This window comes from Anser brachyrhynchus, assembly GCF_964034855.1.
Source record: "Anser brachyrhynchus genome assembly, chromosome: 4".
In the NCBI taxonomy this organism is placed as follows: domain Eukaryota; kingdom Metazoa; phylum Chordata; class Aves; order Anseriformes; family Anatidae; genus Anser; species Anser brachyrhynchus.
The window spans coordinates 29061713-29082054 of record NC_137698.1 but is presented as its reverse complement, the minus strand read 5'-3'; the positions used below and the strand labels follow the sequence as shown (position 1 = coordinate 29082054).

The following is a 20342-nucleotide window of genomic DNA, read 5'->3' as shown; positions in this document are numbered from 1 at the left end:
GCAATAACATGCCACTCTTCCTCCCACTCCATGCACTGTATTATCAAGAGAAGTTTACATATTACGAGAACATCCTTTCTGCTTTGTCTTAATTTCCAGTAACAGCTGCAACTGCAAGGGGACACCTCAGGTCCAGTTGCTTTGCTCCTTGTTTTCTTTTGTTGCAGACAGATGCTCATTGATAGAATGCTTTTCCCCATTTGCACGTTCAGAAAGAGCTGCCTCCTTCCACATGCTGCACGCGGTGAGGCGAGGCTGCACACTGTGCTCCGTGACCACGCCAGAGCTGGCCTGCTCACAGGTCCCTGGGACAAGCAGACATCTGTGTGTCTGCTCTGGGGCACATTGCTGCGAAGGACCCCCCAGCAGATAAGCAAAGCTCATGGGACAATGTTCAGGCAGGAACAGCACAACTCTCCCTACACACAAGATACCAGAGACAATTTCAACACCTTGAACATCCTTGTGCAAAAAAACATTCATCTCGTAAGATCATAAAAGAGCTATAAATATAGTATCACCTTCACTGTGAAAACAGAAGCCTTGTTTTTCCATAGTCACCTTGTCTGAAGTTAACTTTATAAGCCTTCCAACACTGCCAAAACCATCAGCCTCATGCTGACAGCCCGGGATCTAACCCGTACACCTCTCTGAGGACCAGTGTGGTATCACCGGTGCAGTACGACTGCTAAAGCACCTTTAATTCCCCTGAACCCTAAGAACCGTCAGGTAGAACAACCTATATGAGGTTATGAGTAGAGGGAAGTACTCTAGGGAGGTACAAAACTACACTGAACACGCACTCCTAACCAACTCCCTCCTACTTCAAACAACAGCACTCAAATTAATGAGATTCACCTTTCGGTGCATGCCTGCTTGCCAATGGATTTGGAAGAAAAGGCACTGAACCATCAAAATGGCCACACCAAACAAGTCCAACCAATACAGCTTACCGCATGAAATGGTAAAATAAGTTTGACTGTTTGCATCACACAGCCTACTTTTTAACAGGTGCTTATGCCTCCTTCCCGAAGAGTCTCCTATAAGCTACTATAATAACACCCAGCAGCCTGGAAGAAAATCCACATTTCAATTACCAACGATTTGGAAAAATAATATTCAGTTCGAGAGTTTTTTTTTTTTTTTTTTTTTTTGGCCTGTGATCACTCTGCTCACTTCAAAGCAACACACCTCATTAACCCTGATAATTAACAAGGTTATTCTCATCACATAAAAGGCTTAAGTTTCTCTATTAAGTCATTATTTGAATTTGCACTGCTATTAGATGATGAGGTTATTCTGGATTTAATTTCACATAATGTTTCTCTTTAAAGATTCTTCTTTTTTTTTTTTTATTAAGGCACGTAATTCTCATTGACATATATGTTACATGACAGTGAATCTACTGGATAAGGAAAGGATAACATACATATAGAAACCAAACAAAATTCAATTCAAAAATCTAGAAGGTATAAGGCAGTAATTCCAAAGGCAGCACAAATGGAAAACAGGCATCTGATGGCAACATGGCTGTGGCAGCACAAGCCAGCAACAACTGTCAAAGGAGAAAAAGACCAAGATCAGAAGGGGATACGCACAGCTTGGGAAAAGAAAAACCTGTGCACCAACTTCAAGTTTGACCAACCCAGTAAGACTTTGCATGCTGTAGGCAAACTTCCAGCTCCCTTGCTCTTCACACCGTAAGTGCAGTACAGCACTTTTGGGGAATGTACGTAAGGTTTCTCAGGACTGACCAGCTTAAAAAGTCTTCTAAAATCTAATAAGCACTTTAATTTTCAAGTACAGGTGTTCCTTGTGCATGAACTTGCTCCTTCCACATGAGGAAGGACAATTGTCTAAAGCAAGACAGTTATTCTGAGGATATTAGAAGCAGGTAATTGCAGCAGTCATGTACACAAATCCCACATTAAATACAGAAACCAAGATGACAGTTTGTCTCATTATGCACAGTGACATAATACTAGGTGATGTGTATTGTAGTTAACATAAGGAATAATCATAGCAGTAAAAAATTAGTCACGTTTACTTTGAAATTTAATTGCACAGGTTTCATAGGCAGCATACCTGACACCAGAGCATTCAAGTGCCTCGAATGTAAATACCTAGTTATGCCAAATTAACACACAAGGTTTTGCACAGAAGCTTTTTTTTGCACGGGATTTAGTCACTAATAAATAGTCCTAATAGTAATTCACTTAAATACTTGAACAAATGAAATTCGTGTTGGAACAACAGCGAAGGGGAACCAGCTCACAGAGTTACACTCAGCCCAGTCCCACATGGGAGAGCACCACCAGCTTGACCCATCCGTGCACCTTAGAAGGGTATCGCTCATTTCACAGTCATTTTCCGGAACTCCCCACCCACCCCTTTTTTCCCCATGTTTTAAAGCATCCATTGCAAAGTGCTGCCACAACAGATAACAACAAGAAAAAAAAAAACACAACACATTAAACTCTTCCCATAAAGAGTATCAGGAGTGCTGTGAAATATTCAGAATAAACCAACTATGCAAGTCTAATCAGCGTGCTAACTCCCTAAAGAATTACCAATTTGCAAGTCTCTCAAACACCTAAAAAGGCTAAGAAAGTTGTTAAAAATACAGGAGGGTACTCGTGAACGAGCCATACACTGAATTTTCTTTTTAAAGTCTAGAGCAAGGAACAGTTTGTCAGCTGAACAAAGGCAGAAGCATGCAAATGAGATGAACAGGGGAGGTAATGGAGGACAACTCTAAGCAGCTTGACATTTGGGTGAGCCTTTTGGTCAGGAATTAGATGCTCACACAGATTTTAGTATTACCAGAAGCATCATCACCGTACCTCCGAAAACACTCTGTACAAGGCTTGGACCCTGGGAAACACACCTGAACGATCCCAGAGCATCCCGAGCTACCTTTGTTAATTAATCCATCCCCGTTTTCCTTCCCAAATGAGGGTTTTCCAGCTGAACCCAAGCCCTGGGAGCCGCACACCTATACACCTGGGCTGCGTTCAGAGGTTTCCTTCCCTGCCCCAGCCGGGGGCTTGCTTTGCAGCAGGAGCAGCAAGGAGCTCACCGCGGCTTCTTGATTCTTCGTCCCTTTTTGAACAAACAGCCAGAGGAACCAGAGTAGCTCTAGCTTAGCTTTAATCAGTTTAAACCCAAAGACGGGAACTCTAATTAAAACCTGGACCTCCAGCTGTAAGAAACGGCTAATTAGCTCCCAACTTTTTAATGAGGCGCCGCGGCAGCATCCCCTCCGGCTGCTGGGGATTAAAGGGGAGACGGACGAGCTCTCCCGGGCAGCGCAGCAGCTGCCTGCCCCAATCCCCCCCGAATTTCCCCCAAAACTGTCCCGGGCCTTCAGGCAACCCCTTGGGGCCGCGGGTCTCCCATCCCCAAGCCGGCACAACCCAAAGCCAGCCCCAAACCCAACCCCATAGCGCCTCAAAAGACGGCGGGGGGTCGCGGGGCGATTCACCGCCCCTCCACCGGGCAGCCGACGCCCCCAGACCACCAGACACCGGCTTGCAGCCTCTCCCCCCCCCCCCCCCCCCCGAAAAAAATAGCAATTAAAAAATTAACAATAATTAGCGCTCCGCCGGCTCCTGCGCCGCCCGCCCACTCACCAGCGGCGGCCCGAGGAGCCTCAAGGAGCCCGGCGGCGGGGCGGCCGCTGCCTCCCGGCCGCTGCCTCCCGCCGGCCACCGCCGCCCGCCCCATCCCGCCCCATGCCGCCGCACGGCCCCGCCGGCCCGCTGCCGCGACACGCCCCCGACATGACGTCACCCCGCCCAGCCCGCCCCCCTCCCCGATAAACGGCCGCCGGGGGCTGGGGGCGAGGCGGTGCCCGCCCCGCGCCGGGAAGGGGGGGTAGGGGAGGGAGGCGCAGCCATCGCGGTCTCGTGGCGTGGCCGGGCCCAGCAAGTGGCCCCGCTGCCTCCTGTCACGCCGGTCGTGAAGTGACAGCGGCTTGTTACGATCTTAAATAGTGAAAAGGCGGTTAAAGCGTTCGCATTTCTCCTCTCACCGCCTCCCGGCACTAGTTGCAGCCCTCAGTTTGTACTCAGACTTTCAGTCATACTCAGAATTTGCATCTTTGCATCTAAATGATATTTATCATTGTATCTTCATTTGTGATTTCACCTAATCGGGTTTGTAACCGCAATTTTTATAGCCTGAAAAATAAAATTGAAAACAGCCTTAATTATTACTGCTCTGCCTAACTATCGTAACATACAGCATCAAAATTCATTATCTCCTCTCTCTGAAAGGCAGCACTGGGGCGTAGCTTCCTGTTATTCACAGGATGCTTTTTCAAATACTGAATCAGTAACAAAATAAAATGAACCTTCCTACCCTTTGGGATCCTGATCCTCTCCCTCCAGGCAGGGGCAGCCGCATGAAGCTTCTGCCCGCGGCGTGAGGTGAGTGCACTTGGCACTGAGGTCTAGTAAAGGCGACCGATTTCATGAATCTACCGCTATTTCATTTCAGGGAGACACTTCAATGATTTCATTAAATGGAACAAAAAATTTAAAAGGAAAAAATACCCTGAATCCGCAAAGACAACTGCTTTTATGAGAATAACGAGGCAGCTATCAGCACAAGACAAGGGACCGGGTGACATTTGGACAGTAATGGTTAACTGAGAAAAGATGTATACTCGACAGAAGATGCAAGCCAGACAATTCATTGAAATAAGTTCATATAAAAAGACGAGCTCAGTTTAACATCACGGAATGATTTCCTCACAGTGAATTTCTCAGCAGAGCATCAGTCTGTTAGTAGAAATGGCTCACTGTAATTGCTACCACTGCACCCGTTAGCACCGGGGTAAATACTAGTTTAAAGAGAGCTGCAAACTTTTTTTTACATTCCTGTGAATTAGATTAAGTGAGCTGCAGTCGTACCTTTGCTTCCTTACAAAAAAAGCATGAGAACCACGCAACAGAGCAACTTACTATGACAGAAATGGTATCTGAGTTTGGCACTTACCATACCTGAACTTTTTTCTTTCATCCAGATTCTATGCTCCTGCAAACCAGTACAGCTGGGCTTTTAAAGGGACATGAAAATTACAAAAGAGTTTGTGATGAGCAAGGTCCTGAACAGTAGCTCCAGAAGTTCAGGGACATAGCATTTAAACACACAACAAAAATTTCATGAGTTGATCCTTCCAAGCATCAAAAATGAATATTGCATTTACAAAGCTTTTATAAATCCATGCATGATAGGACATTTGTACAGCTACATATCTCAAAATCTATGCAAAAACGTATGCCAAATTCTAGGCTTAAAGAAAAAACACAACACATTTAACATGGAGAATATGGCCAAGAAAAAGTGAGGGAACAAAGAATCAAGCTATATGTAAGGCAGAACAACAAAGGGAATTAAGGGAGGAAGTGTTACAACGGGTACTTTGTTTTAATGTTTGTAATGAGATTCAAATTGACTTACGAGTGCAACATCAGTTTGCAAAGCAATTACCAATTTTAAGTCAGGATCTGCAGGCTTGATCCATGAAATGAAAGACAGCAACAGCACTACTCTCCTGTTCAATTATAAGTAACTTAATGATTTGAGCCTTTGCCAAGGCTTTAGGATGTGGTTACACTGCCAGTTCAAGCCTACATAAGATGCTGCCACCAAAAGAAGGGACTCTTCCTTTCCTTCAGCTACTTTCAAGCCTCCGGGCGTCAGCATTAATGAATAGACAGACGATGCGGTAAGCAAGACCAGCTTACCCACCAGGCTGTCCAGAGATCTGCATATCTGAGAAAATCCCACCCCTCTCCTCTCCCCTTCCAGCTGTCACCAGTCCCTGGCACTCAGACCAAAGCAGCAGGAGCTCACCCGCGAGCAGTAGCTCAGCACATGGGTTGGGAAAAACAGAAGAAAAGAAAACAGAAGAAAAGAAGAAGAGAAAACAGAAGGAAAGTCTCCAGCAGAAATGTGGTCACGCTAACTCAAGCCAGCTGTGAAACACACAAGTGGAAGCCATTAAGCCATGGCCAAAGACTGATGATATTGAGTGCAGTGCTTTCCTTTCCTTCTGCTGACAGAGCTTCATTCACTAAGTCAAAACCAGCTGTCTTGGTGTACTGTACCTGTTCTTTGCAGTGGAAGAGCTCAAAACAGGAAGGAGCAAGTCAGTTCTTCCTTGGAGTTGATCACTGCTTGGCTGTGATATGTGTTAATTGTGTTATAGCAATTGTTAAAATGTGATAATTACATTTCCATTGTAATTACTTTTGCACTGATGATTTCTTCCTTTCAGGATAAAATAAAAGATGTTTCATTTGTTCATGCTATCAACATTAGAATCTGAGTAAAAGGTAACCACGGTGCAACGATGCTAGAAATAGGTATCTCCGAGACTGGATCAAAGGTTTTCATTAGAATAATAAATAAATAAAACACAGAAGCCAGCCACTTATTTCTGCTTTACTGAAGTGCTTCCCTAGTCTGTTTGCCTTGCAGCAAGATCTTTAAAGCACAATTTCATGCGTATTCAGAATAAGATGCAAGTAATAGAAGGCAGAAAAGTAGAGCTTTTCAGATCACAAAGAATGAGTGTCCAGATACAACAGGGAAATGACAGAAACTGCTTGCCTTGTTCTTCTCCCTCCTGTGTACAAAAAAATCAACCAAATTAAGAGACGTCATGTCATGCTATACATTTGTGCTGTACATTCAACAACAGCAATCCATACTTCCCATTACCTGAACTAAACGAGCTAAAAAGCAGCGTCATAACTCGTTTCTCACTTTGACCTTGATACTCATCATTAATGAGACGGTTTTACTTTGACAAATTATGCAAGTGACCTCATGTACATGACCACCACCATAGCACCATGCACCTGAATGATTTATGGGTCTCTTCACCATGTTCCTTGAAATAGAGAGAACTCTGCACAAAGTATTTTTAAGGCAAAGTATTCATTTATCATCCTTTTCTTAAGTTAACCCTCTGTATTTTATATCCAATTACATCCTTCTGCCATTTCATCCTAACACTAACTCCTTCCTTCATCTTAGAACAGCGTGATGTTGATGCACGCAATACTGATATACTGGGTTGTTAATAGCATCTGGTTTTATTAACTTCGTATAACCCAGACATTCGGTTTTCCTCATTCTGCAAGTGTCTGCTGAGAGCCAAAATGCAAAAACTTTGTTTTGCTGTAAATTAAAGCACTTCAAAATGAGGACTAGGGGGATATCTGGCTTTAAGGAAATACTTGCCATGTGCTGCAGTGCAAGTTCTGTTCTAAAGAGAAGTGAGTCACTTTTTTACGCTACTACCAAATCTGTGTCATATTTGGCTTGCTGAATTATCCTTAATAATTGGAAGAGCATTTCAATAAAAAGATACACAGGTACAGTATGAGAATTAATGTACCACCAAGAGACAGCACACAAATCTGCACACGTGAGGATCTGTAGCAGCAAAACTCAGTGCTGGTAATTTAGAACCACAAGCAGGAAATATTGCCTCTGCTGCCAACCCTCCTCCTCTTTCATCCTTATAATATCATGTCTACAAGTGCTGTGCTTCAAGTTACCTCTCATACAATTTTAATTCAGACCTACATATCTTCATGCTCTACACATGATGATGAGACAATGTTACACTGGCTCCCAGTAGCAAGTATTTTGAATAGTTATTACTCCCATTTAAGAGAGCATGGTACCTCATCCTTCAGGCTTTTCCGGCTCTCAGTTTGTTCTCTGCTCGTAACAGAACTAGCATTACAAATGTTTCACTGTTTTCTTCTCTGAAATTTTACCACCAGATTGCATATATAATAGTGTTTTGGTAGCCAGTGTGCCTATTCAAGGTAACCGTGAACAAAACAGTGTTTTAACAGAATAAAAACAGTGAACATCAAGGCAGAAAAGCACTAAAAAGCTGTCTACCTACCAAAAGCACCACAACCAAGCAACAGAGTAAAAATAAGAGATTGGGCAAAACAGCACTATGAGAGAAAAATATTTCGATTTAGAGGCCATTTTGGTACCCGCATTATTTTTCCTCTTGTGATCTTTTACTCCAAGTTACCTACAGCTCCTACACTGTATTTCCTTCTCAAAGACATTCCTAATTCAAACATAGAAGGAAAGTTAACAGATTTTGCAAAACTAAAAGAAATAGTTATGATAATCCAAAATTAATATCCTGCTCCTGAGTACCACAAACTGTCAAAGGTGTGGTTTGTTGTACGTATTCTCTAGCTGCTTCACAGTAGCCTAACACAGCAGCTGTATTAGATCAATTTGTATTATTGAAGTAGAACAAGCATTTTTGGTCACTATAAAAAAAGTACATTTTTACAACCACAACTTATTCAAAATCTCATCAACAGTTGGGGTTTTTGGTTGGTTGGTTTTTGTGAGTGCGTGCGCTTTTTCTCTTAAAACAATAAATTAATGGCTCTATGGGACCCTTCATAGCTCTTCATAGGCGGGCATTATGCTAGAGATGGTGAATGCTTGCATACCCAAATTACATCTGCAATTGGTACAGCTACATTGTTCTCTCAAGCGCTCACATTGTCAGGATTAACTCTCTATTGGGGTACTCCAGCTTCCCATTCATTCAGGCATGGAAGACCAATTGCAACATCTAAGTCTGGCCCACTGCACTTTATTTGATTTGGAATTACTGTCCTGTGCACAGACCAGCAAAGCATTTCTGGTACAGTTCACTTAGTTGGTTTCTAGTTTTCACATTTGCACTTGAGTTGAAGCGCATATCCCATAAAGTGGACATTCTAACTACACTGACAGCGGGCCGTTCTTGTTTAAACTGTCAAGTGCTGCTATAGCATTTCCAGTTTCTGGCATCTTCTTGAATTTTCTCTCCTGGTTTGCATACTAGAAGAGCCATGTGAACTGGCTGGTCTCTTGTCCTGCTTTCCATTATCATAGATAAATCGGAATTGCTGGATTCTCTTTAGATTTGTTTCCTTAACTAACAGGGGTCTTTCTAGCAACAGAAACCCCTTCAGTCTCTCTTGCTGATGACATGACCTCTGTAATATGCCCCCTTATGCCTTGCGCTTTTTAAGAAAGTAATAATTGAAACTTAAAACTATCATCCAGAATTCATATATCTGGCTTGCTAACATCCCCAAAACTGGGAGAAAGAACAGGATTCACTTCTTGTTCCACACTACTGCAGCCATTTAAATATAATCAGCGATGCATTAATCAGCAATGGCTTTGAATACACAACTGTTAACAGAAATCAAGTTTGAGGTAGCTTAAAATTCCAGGAGTATGTGCATGAGCGTGCATGTGTGTGCACATGTGTACAAAGTGCACCGGCTCTTTTCCAAGCACAACAAAATTATTAAAAATAATTGAGGTACAGTGCTTAATTAAAAGTGTACGGCATCCATCTTTACCTTCTGATGAAAATTTAGTCAAGCCTGACAACACAAGACTACATGAAGAGGAAAGCCCTGATGAAGTTTGCAGGATACAAAGAAAGGAAAGGTCAGTCGATAACTCATTTAAATATGCTAAGATGTATATCTTCCTTTTTCTCAATCTGTAGTTGCCATTAACATATAAAGATCAGTTTTCCTCCCACACCTGACTCGACAAAACTCATCCACTGTTTAGGAAGTGGGAGACAATCATTTTCAAAATACAACAAAACAGAGTCTATACTAACAATTTACCTGAAGAGTCAGCTGATACACATTTATTGCTTGATTGCAGCAGCATCACTCACAAGTAAATCTAGGAGACTGCATGTGCACGTGCTAAAGAACAAACACAATGATCTTGCCTCTTAAAGCAAAAGCCCTAAGTGAGTCAAGCTAGTTATTAAAACGGAAGAAATGTGTTTGTCCTTTTCGCACAATGAACTAATAGTTATTTCACAAAGCCTAAAGAAGGCATCTGTGGCTTCAGATAGCCACAGACATTTGGGTATCAGACCTTCCTCACAGGCATAAGTATCTACTAAAATACAATACCTAGTTAAATACAGAGCAGCTTTCACAATCAATTTTGCTGGAGTACAGATTAAAAATTGCTTGTTTAGGGGTCACTTCTATCAATCCTACTGTCTCTGTACTTGTTATTGTCCTGAATTGTAAATTTTCAAGACTGAGTAACTAATTGGTGTCCTTTGAATTAGTTAACACACTTTCCTGATCCCTTGTAGCCTTCCTTCTCCCCATTGTCCTAGAAACAAAGCAAAACCTTGGAAGATGTGTGTACCCAGGAGAATCCTTTGCTTCATGATGTCCCCAAAATACTTAGTGAATTATTAAGATTTAGTTAAGTGATCAGACAAAGTCCATTCCTGGTTTCAGATTTAATTATATGCACACACACACCTCTTCTAGGTAATGTAAACACCACATAATGAGATTCCAAGTTTTAGAAAAAAGCAGTGAGTGTTCTACCTCACCCCCAGTTGGCCACTACTAATTCATGTTATTTCAATACATAGTAACAGTCCAACCAAAGAAGTCAAAACCCTTAGAAAAAAATAGTACTCAGTAGTATCCAGCTTTGAAAACTTTTACAGCTCATAACAACCACTTTTTTTTTTTTTTTAATAGAACATACCAGTCTTCACATTTTCTCTTCACAAGTCCCCATGGAAAACAGAAGGCCTCATTAGCAGACAGAGGTTATCCCATGGCATGTGGTATTCTGGCAGTGGTGAATATATTTAGGGTGAACATATTTGACAGGTAGGCCAAAGTTTGTAGTTGGAAAGAACGAACAGAGCCATTTTCTAGGATGGGTACTGTGTTTTACTCTTTCCAAGGTGTTTCTAGTATTTATAGATCAAAGACTGGGAGACTGTCATGGTTAAGGACAACAGCAGGCAGTGTTCAATGAAATTAAGATTATGTGGGCACGGTCTCCCATTCTTCACTTCCTAGGTCTACAATATCTGAATTTTACTGAGGACCACTGAGAGGATGTTGAGTTTGTCAGGTACTCGAATCAGGTTACATTCAGGTTTCTGAAAGCTAAAGCAACTATCCTCGACCAGATGTTTCAGCATCTGATTCTGTAGCTTCTTCACTAAGACATGTTTGCTGTGATTGTTGCAACATTACTGGTATTCTTGGGAATACCATTTCAGTTTAGTAATTTGTGCAAAGAACAAAAATTACTCACTGAATAAAATTTATTCCAATATCTAGAAGTAACTAAAGGATGTGTTTTATTGGTTTTGGTTAAACATTCTCTTCTACCTTTCCCTTCCTTCTCCAAGTAAGCAAATTGTTGGAATACACTGAGATCTTTTAACTTATTTGCCATGGGAAAATTATTTGACAGATGACTTCCTATGGAATCCACATCCCAAAGAGCTGTTGAGATAAATGACATGGCAAGTATCATGCACAGCAGGTGGCAGAAAGGGTGATGTAACAGCAAAGCTATTTCCTATTTTGCAAGCTTGCAGGAAAGAGCCCTAACTTTTACATTTTCTAGGAATTAGGGCCCAGACAGAAAGACGTGGTTTTTAATGGGATCCAAAGTTGTACTCAATTTTAAGTTTTACAGTTTTTCTTAATGCACTAATGATACTTCAGAAAGTCATTAAAAGACACATTTTAGGAAGTAACAGCAATCAAAGTCAGAACTCAAAAGACACATACATAATTTATGCTAGCTTCTTGGAAATAGAAATTCTTGTTTTTCAAGTTGATTCAAAGGAACTAGCAACTAGCACACATTGTTTGTATTTTTCTTAACGTGGCAGTATCTAGAGATCCAGTTCAGATGACATTGTCTGAGGCTGCCCAGTATGAAGTGAAAACTTGACAAAAAAACTTCTTCCTAGAGAGTTTACAGTGAGTACAATTATGCATTTGTAATTTCAGTAGGGATTGTTTACATATAATTTACTCTTGAACATGCTAAACTAAACCTGTGCTTAACATAACATTAAACTTCAGAGCTGCCAAGCCACCACCCATGTGTGTAGAGAGATTTTCCAATCTTGCTTCATGCAAATGTACAGGTGAACAGAAATTTGGTTGCTCTCTGCCACCGAGTTACTTCCATGTAGGTAATGCAGACCAGCCTTATCAAGCAGATGTAATTATCTTAATGGTAAATCAAATTTAATTATAGTTGCTGAAGCATATACCCCAATGATTTCTTTTGATTCAAAATACAGTAGAAATTGCTTGTGCCCATTACTCCATCTACTTCCCATAAGGACTACTAATGTGCCATATTAGTGTTACCTGTAAAATATACATACACACACCTCCCATCCAGTATCATGTACAAGCATTACTGAGCTTTTCTCATTTCTCTCACTTCTCAAGATACATTTGCCTCACAAAGAAGTAACAACAGTGTTCACCGCCTCAGTTTTAGAGAAGAGACACAGCTCCCAGCTTTGTCCACTGTGCAAGTCTGTAGTGCTTTCACTTTCTCTCGAAAGAAAGGCTAATATTTTTGTTCTCAGGAACTTTAATATTTACTGGAAACATTACATGACTCAACCTGATCCAATTAGAAAATCTTTTTCCAAGTATGTTAATGGCATTTAACAGCATACAGGGGCCTAGCTGCACAATACAAGTTAATGTAAGATCTTCAGAAGTTGCTTCATAAATTGAATTTCATTAAGCAGAACCCTTTTCTTTTCCTCAGAGCTAAGCAGTAAGGTTTCAGATCCACTACCCCACTGCCTGAGAGGCAATAGTTTAAGTTTTCTTTGAAGGAGAGACTTCTTGACAATGCTGCACTTTCTGTTTGATAGCTTCCTACACAAAGCAAAGCTCCATCTTGGAATATCAAAAAAGGAGCTACTGAAATTATATGGAGAAAATAACATCACCAATAGCATTATGGCAAAATGCATAGAGGGCTAATGGTTAAAGTAAATTTTTCTGTAGGAAAAGGCCACGTAGATCCAACCCTGAAAGTGTTATAGTAATGTCATAAATTAAAGCATTATTCTTCCTCTGGGCTAGCAGATCTTTCAAAGTTTGTTTTGTATGTCGTAGCACATGCTGCTTTAAGTATTTGCAGCCACTTTTCTGCCTATCCACGTGCTTAATGCATCTTGAGAAACAAACATCAATTACTTAAATGCTTGCTGATTTTGTCAAAGTACAATTGTATTAGTTTGTGTGGCAACTGATATGCACAGATACAGATTTTGAAAAACCATCTCATGTTCCCAGATGCATTTATTTTGTTGATTGCCAGCATGTTTGACAATATGGTTAGCACTTGAAACAGGCACTTGACGTGGTAACAGACATACCATACAGTTCTCATCTTGTGGAAGTCTCATATTTCTTTTCCGACAATGGAAGTACCTGAAAGGTGGGAAGACAACAGATTTAAATCTACAAAGCAACAAAGCTCACTTTTATTGTAAATAACTAACAGCCCCTGTTTCCAGCTGGAGATTAGTGTGCTTTTCACATCATATCACTCCCATGCTCACTGAACCCATCACCTCCTACCAGCTTTTATGGAGGTAATTAGTTTTCTAACAGACCCCTTATTAACGTTACACTTTATAAGAGTGGGAGGCTTCTACATTAATTAAGAACTGTGGTAAACTGTGCAGGAACTTTTCAGTTGAATGAAATTCCTATATTAAAGCATTTTCTCGTATATATTTACCTTGTGTTGCATCTTATACCACAGTAGTCCTTTTGTAGAAAACTCTCAACAAATATCCAAAACAATGCACACAGGCATTAAGAAAAAAACACCAAGAATTATGTACACATTATTTTTAATCACCCCATTTGCCTTGTCTCAGATTTCATTACAACTAAAGACAAACATAACACTGTGCTACATGTGTCCAGTAAAGGCTGATAAGAATACATTTCCAAGCACAACAACACAGCACAGAACAGCTCTAGAAAATGACAGCTTCTTGTTGAGATACTATGCAGACAAAGAACTTCAGTTGCAAAAATCAAGCCTGAATGTTTTTTCTTTTTTTCCTCTCCATTTACTAAATGCAAATGTAGACAAAAATAAGTACCTGATAGGTACAGTCTAAATAAGTACACGAAGTCTTGAAATTTTCAGTTCTGTATCAGCAGACTACACTTTGAAAGGACGAGCCTTCTGGGAATACTTTATCCAGGAAATGGATGTGAAGAAAAGAAAGTAGATGGAGCCCTTTTGCACCATGCAAGGTTCTCTCTTGTGGGATAACCCCTCAGCTTGCCCAGCTTTTAAAGTGGCTCTTAACCTCACTTGGTGATTCATTTTGGCTTCCTTTTACAGGGATATGACAAGTAGATGACAGCAATCAAGGCCAGAATAAGAGAAAGCTCTGGTGGACTCCTGGTCTGGCAAAGAACATAAACAGGACTCCTCCTGTCTTCGTTGGGCAAACACTGCTCATTATTTATACCGCTGTAGGGTAAGAGTAGAGAACCCAGCAATGGCTGCCATGTATTTTCATAATGATAGAAATTTGTAAACATTTGCAAGTAGCATTCTTGTGTTATTCCTCCTTCCTGTATGGATGTAATAGAAAGCAAAAGCTTAAAACTAATTTTTCCTTACCATTACACTGTGGAAAAACCATTCCACATCAGAAAAAAAACAAAAAACATGGTTAAAAAAAGGAAGAAAAAACAGACTGCCAATGATGAAATGCTTCCTGATTTCACAGGCCTATCAAAAATGGAACACAGTTTTAGCACTTGATCCGGAACCAACAAAGCAATCAGGCTTTACCATTTGTTCAAGGTCTTACACTTCTGTTCTGCAGCATCGAGCCCTTCTGGTCCTCAGATGCTCTGTCTTTGAAACTAGTACATAAGTCCTTCAGTAGAAAAGGTTACTGTTTATTTGGAATACAGGAGAGTCAAGTGACTCATACTCCTAATTCAAACTCATTCCATTTTGAGATTGCCTAAATCAAGCCAAAATTATAGGCATTCCATTCTTTCAGAGTATGTAAAGCTCAGGTGTCAAAGCCAAGACTTCCATTTGAAAAGTTGCCATCATAACTTAGAACTTATAAAAGTAAAACTTTGAAATTGTACAAAATCTTAATAGATGTCTCAGTGGAAAAGTCTCAGTGAAAACGTCCATGGCAAAAGAAAATGTAGGTCCTACTTTTTCCTTTTCTGACTGGAAGCCTGAAGATAAACTGTTAAAGATTCAGCTAATTTTTCCCTGTGTCAGCAGCAATCAGAACTGAAGTGAAACAGTATTTACCTATTTCTAAATTAGTACAGCATTCATTTACTTTTCATGCAACAAATGATTTTATCCATTTTAAAATTTACTACAGCATAACATATACAATATATGTTATATGTTATTATGTATATTATTTTATATATATACATATACACACACACAATATGGAATTGCCGTAATCAGGGGCAAGGCATGAACCCCAGGCACTCTTGCATTTAGGTGATTTCCCCACTCATACTGTTTGTTTAAAGAGGTGACCACTATCAGCACTCGGGCATGAGGGTCACTTGCTGTCTAGATGGTAGGGGCAGGGCAAAATATTTTGAGTGGGGTGATTTCTTGATACCTTAAGACCTTAGAAGTTGAAAAGGCAAGCATTTATGGAGTTGGACACAGTTTAAGTGGCATGAGAACAAGGGAAGAGTTTTGACTTGTAGTTCCAGTTCAACCTATATTTTACTGTGTCCTTTTTACCTAACTTTGCTATTAATGCATTTACGTTCCTCTATGCTTCAAGTTGCACAATAAAGAAAAAAGATTAATGTCAGCAGTGGCAGTTAATTTCATGTTTCATTTGAAAAATATGTGGCTGATTTCTTAGCATACAAGCATTATACAGCAGTCTATATCCAGCCCTCAATTAGTATATGCTTTGCGGGCATGGCAGAAACCGTGCCTTGCCCTGTTATGGAATACGGTATCAAAATAAATGATTTATCACTAATTTACATCTAAATTTAAGAGACATTCATTCACTTAACATTTTTTTTTAGTTTTAAAAAGTTCATGACATACTGAAGTACAGCAGCTACAATAAAGCTTTGGAGCATGGTCCTCTCAAGCTCAGCTAGTGACCTCTAAATTCTTGTTAGGAAGTTGTAAGAAACTTCTCTAAATGACTACAGAATAATCTGTCCTTAAGAATCTTTTTTTTTTTTTAAATATTTTTTCCCCTAATTATCATGAATTAGTAATTGTGTACTTTGGTAGTCTGTAACAAGACCATTCTTACTACATATGTAAAACCTACTTCTGCTACACAATCATATGCTGTTGCTATTTATATCTGACCAAGGGTTGACTTCTGATCTTCAGCTAACACATAACATACCCAGGACCGGATCCTACACTATTTAAATCAACTAAAGCTAATAGTCTGCAACTATTTTGGAGGCTAGTGACACATTTCACATACCTTCATGTTCTAAAAATCAGTGTTTGGTTGTACACTGGATCAGACTGGGATGGAGCTAACTTCCCTCATCGCAGCCCATGTGGTGCAGTGATTGATGGCTAAAACAGTGCTGGTAACACACCTTACTCTTGGCTACTGCTAACCAGAGCAGTGCACAGCAAGAAGACTTTCCCACCCTGCTCCCCAGCAAGTGAGTAGGCTGAGGTTGGAAGAGGACAAGGCTTGGATGGCTGACTTGAACTGCCAACATTGTGCTCTGCAATAAAAACTGGGGTGGAGGAAGAAGGTGGCACAGGGGTTGGTCTTCCAATGGGGCTGTTGCTCAGAGCCTGTCTGGGAAGCAGCGTGCTTGTGGGAGGCAGTGAGTAATTGCCTTTGCATCACTTGTGTTGTTTTTGCCCTCTTTCCTTCCTTCACTTATTAAACTGTCTTTATTCCAACCCACAGGATTTCTTGGTTGTGCTCTTCCTATTCTCTCCTCCCATTCTGCTGGGGTGGGGGGATTGAGCGAGCAGCTGTGTGGGTGGGTTAACTGCTGGCCAGGGTCAACCCGCAACAGTTTTAAATGCATTTTTACCAGGGATTAGGAATTTTAATGTCAAAAACCATGGCCAATTCACAAATCTGCTCAGAAAAAAAAGAAAACTCAGAAACAAAGAAAAAGACAAATTCCTATGTTTGTTATGTATATTTGCCTATGGATCAGGGACATAAGAGCGGGGGGAAACTTATCTTCTTCCAACCAATTTATATTTAAATAAAACTACCTTAAGAAATATGAGCTACAGCAGCCCCCTGAGATGACTAATTGCTAAGATAAATTAATTCTTTCATGAGTGAAGTGATAAAGTGATAAGTTTTCACTGTTTATTACCATCCATTTCTAGCATCAGTTTGAACACTGGCTTCAAAGCAAATGGATGATTTTCATTAGAATGTCTTCCCTTTAACATACTATAAATTCTGTTAATAGTATGGGAGATTTTCTGTTTCATCACAGAGTATCTTTTTTGTTTTGTACAAAACCAGTGAATGGAAAACAGTTTTTAAAAATATTAAAAATTGGTCAAAAACAGATTCCAACCCCAAACTGAACTGTTTGTTGTTTCTTGTTTTGTTTTTTAATTTTGAACTGCTAATGTTAACTATCTTATTGTTGCTAATTTCTTTCTCTACTTTCCAACTAAATTGTTAATAACTTACAATATTACAAATTTGCTGTGCCTACATTTTGTCAAAACCAGAACTGTGATACAGTAATAAGCAGTAATATTAAAAAGAAACAGCAGACATTCATTAAATACTTCATTAAAAATTATCAAGGGTATTTTCAGGCTCTGGAGTGTCTGAGCTGGTGAATCTGTTTCCTGAACATTAAACTCATTTAATTTCTGGTTGCACTACCCATTGTTTTTCAACCAGATTTCTTCATTTTGAAGATCCTTTTTGAAGTTATCCAGATTTTTATTATTATTTAACATTTAAGCCATTCACCTTGAAGAAATGAGGTTTGGGTGACAGGACATGCAGCAGTCCCATTGCGAAAGGTGGAGCACAGCAGCTCAAATAGCCCAGCACAGCCTTAGTCACAGAGCTGCTAAAGTTCAGCCGGAGAAGCTCTAGAAAACAAAGCCCCACTCACTGGGACACACCTTATGTGCTACACGCACCATTCACTTTTCTAAATATCAAGTAGCTGGGCCTGAATAAACCAGAGCTATTACACACCATGGTAACAAAAAGCTAGGCAGCAAGTCTAAAACAAGCAGTCAACCTGGATGCCAAAAGGTCATGCCATGCACTGAGTAAAAGGACCAGCATTTTAAATACTCCACATGAATTTTGTATTTTGAAAATAAGTAGGTCAATCATTCATTAACCATGGATATTATACTGTTTTTCTTCTATTGAAGAAAAACAAGAAAAAATCTACTAATCTACTTTAACTAGGCATTTTTCTATATTTTTCAAGTGGAGCATATACCATCCATTAAATGGGCTCAAAAATAATCAACAATTAAAATTACCATCACATTAAAGCCAGCTTTTCAAAATGGAGTACGATGTAATTGCTTCTGAACAATATTCTGCCAAAAAATATTTGCTCTTTTGTTTGTTTGAAGCTTTTTTGTCACATCCTTTGTTGTAAGTATGAAACATAAAACCTACGGGAGCCAACTCCTTGTTGCTTTGAATGTATTTGCACAAATAGACGAGAGCAAAGTGAAGAACTTACGATACTGGATCTGTAAATTAAAATATACGTAACTTATGGCCACATCTTGAAAAAGGTGATCCTCTCTTGGACCTTTAAAAACAAGACATATAAGAAGCATGGAAATAGATAAAGATTATATTAACTCAATTACAGAGAAAGCTACTGCCTTTTCACTCATCTGTGCAATTACCATACTATGATTGTTTTCTGGGAAATGACTTACAATATCTCATGTTACATTAAAGAAAAACTCCCACTGCTTAAACATCTGAATTAAATCTTATCAATACAGAAATACGTTGTTGCCAGTCAAAGGATCACAATGCTTTTCCTATGAAGGAAACTTCCCTTTCACGTTACAGTCCAATCTTCTACTGTATCTTGATATAGTATGGAACATAAGAGGGACAAGAAATCATTTCACTTGCACTGTAAGCTTTCGCAGGTCCTCTATTCTAAGTAACTCTTGCTTAGTTACTCTTTCAATCCATTATTCGTAATGCAAATGACTTGCAGCTTAAGAGTAGAGGGAAACTACAAAACCTCCCAACATGTGAGAAATTAGCAAGTGTTACTTTGCTGTTCTATATGCAGCACAGAGTCAAATTTACATTCCTGATTTTTTAGCTTTTTATACTGAGGTTTCTCATGCTATTTGAAAGGAAGAAAGAGAAAAACAGACACCTTGTATTCACTTTGAACTATATGTTACATTAAATCATTTTCTGAAGAAACAAGCTGGGGAAAACCTGCATGATTTATTCAACATAGATGTTGACTATATAAGTGAACAAGTATGTGAGCAAAAGTATCTTGGGAGGAACCTTAACCTTCAAGAATTTTGAATGCTTGTTACAAAATTGGTAATTCTTGTTTATATAACAATCTGTACAATATTTTATATGTCATTCACCAAAAAGGACTGTGTATTTACAGAAAAAAATGAGTATCTACCTACATCTGGAAGAAACTGCTCACAGAATGAGAATGTAATCAAGAATGTCCAGGATAGTCTCAAAAAGTAGGCTGTTAGTCAACACAACCCAAATTTGATTTCTCATCTATCTACAGAAAATGAACTGGCTCTTTCACTCCGCGAAAAGCTACTTTACCAGTTTCTAAAAGTCATTGCTGTAATGAAGTTACGTTTTATATATTTCATTCCAGCACTTCTCATTCATCAAGAACTTACTCTGCCACTGTATATAAAATGCCATTGAACAAAGCCACTGAAAAAAAAGGGGTGTGGTGACCATGCAAACTAGTTCACAAGAAAAGCCAACACATGAACAGACAAAATGAACTGTATTGTATCCTGACTGTAAACCCTATGAGATGTATGAAAAATATAATCAGCCACTGCATATAGCTATTTCATTTTGTGATGTACACCTGACTGCACACTATTTTTAGCTATCAACAGACAGCTACAGGACATGACATTGAAGGTGCTGGCTTACCGAGGAAGAGCCATTCATTTCTCAAATTAGAATGTTTTCCTCAATAAGTTGCAACATTATTATTTGCATTTCAAGTATAGTACATTTTATGTTTCCTCTAGAGCCACCAGTGTTTCTGTCTTGGGCAGTTTCATAATAACTTCCCAATCAGATAAAAATGCCCCTTATATTTAAGGCCACAACCTAGACCTGTGGGATTCCAGGCAGCTACTGTTTTCTGTGCCTTCCAGACAAGAAAAGAACATGCTATTAGAAGGAAAGACAAACATGT

The 20342-nt window shown here is 39.7% G+C and overlaps 2 protein-coding genes across 19 annotated transcripts in view; both read right to left on the bottom strand.

Annotated features, from left to right (window-relative positions):
• The window catches only part of MARCHF1 (membrane associated ring-CH-type finger 1), a 239569-nt gene extending 235780 nt beyond the window's left edge, over positions 1-3789 (bottom strand). For 3 of the 7 annotated variants that reach the window (XM_080591782.1, XM_080591779.1, XM_080591775.1), the window contains exon 1: positions 3633-3787. The gene's annotated coding sequence lies outside the window, so the exon portion shown is untranslated. Of the gene's footprint in view, positions 1-3632 lie in introns of all 7 variants that reach the window. The other 4 variants (XM_080591783.1, XM_080591776.1, XM_080591784.1 and 1 more) reach the window with 3 other exon arrangements.
• Positions 3790-8376: 4587 nt separating this feature from the next.
• LOC308195033 (uncharacterized protein) overlaps positions 8377-20342 on the bottom strand; it is a 95219-nt gene continuing 83253 nt past the window's right edge. For 6 of the 12 annotated variants that reach the window (XR_013951150.1, XR_013951154.1, XR_013951155.1 and 3 more), the window contains one exon: positions 13185-13334. Coding sequence is in view for 1 of the 12 variants with exons in the window: in XM_080591808.1 (XP_080447934.1) it covers positions 17864-18012; positions 18630-18701 (221 nt within the window). In the remaining 11 variants the exon portion in view is untranslated. Of the gene's footprint in view, positions 11833-13184; positions 13335-17433; positions 18702-20342 lie in introns of those variants that run through there. The other 6 variants (XR_013951151.1, XR_013951152.1, XR_013951153.1 and 3 more) reach the window with 3 other exon arrangements.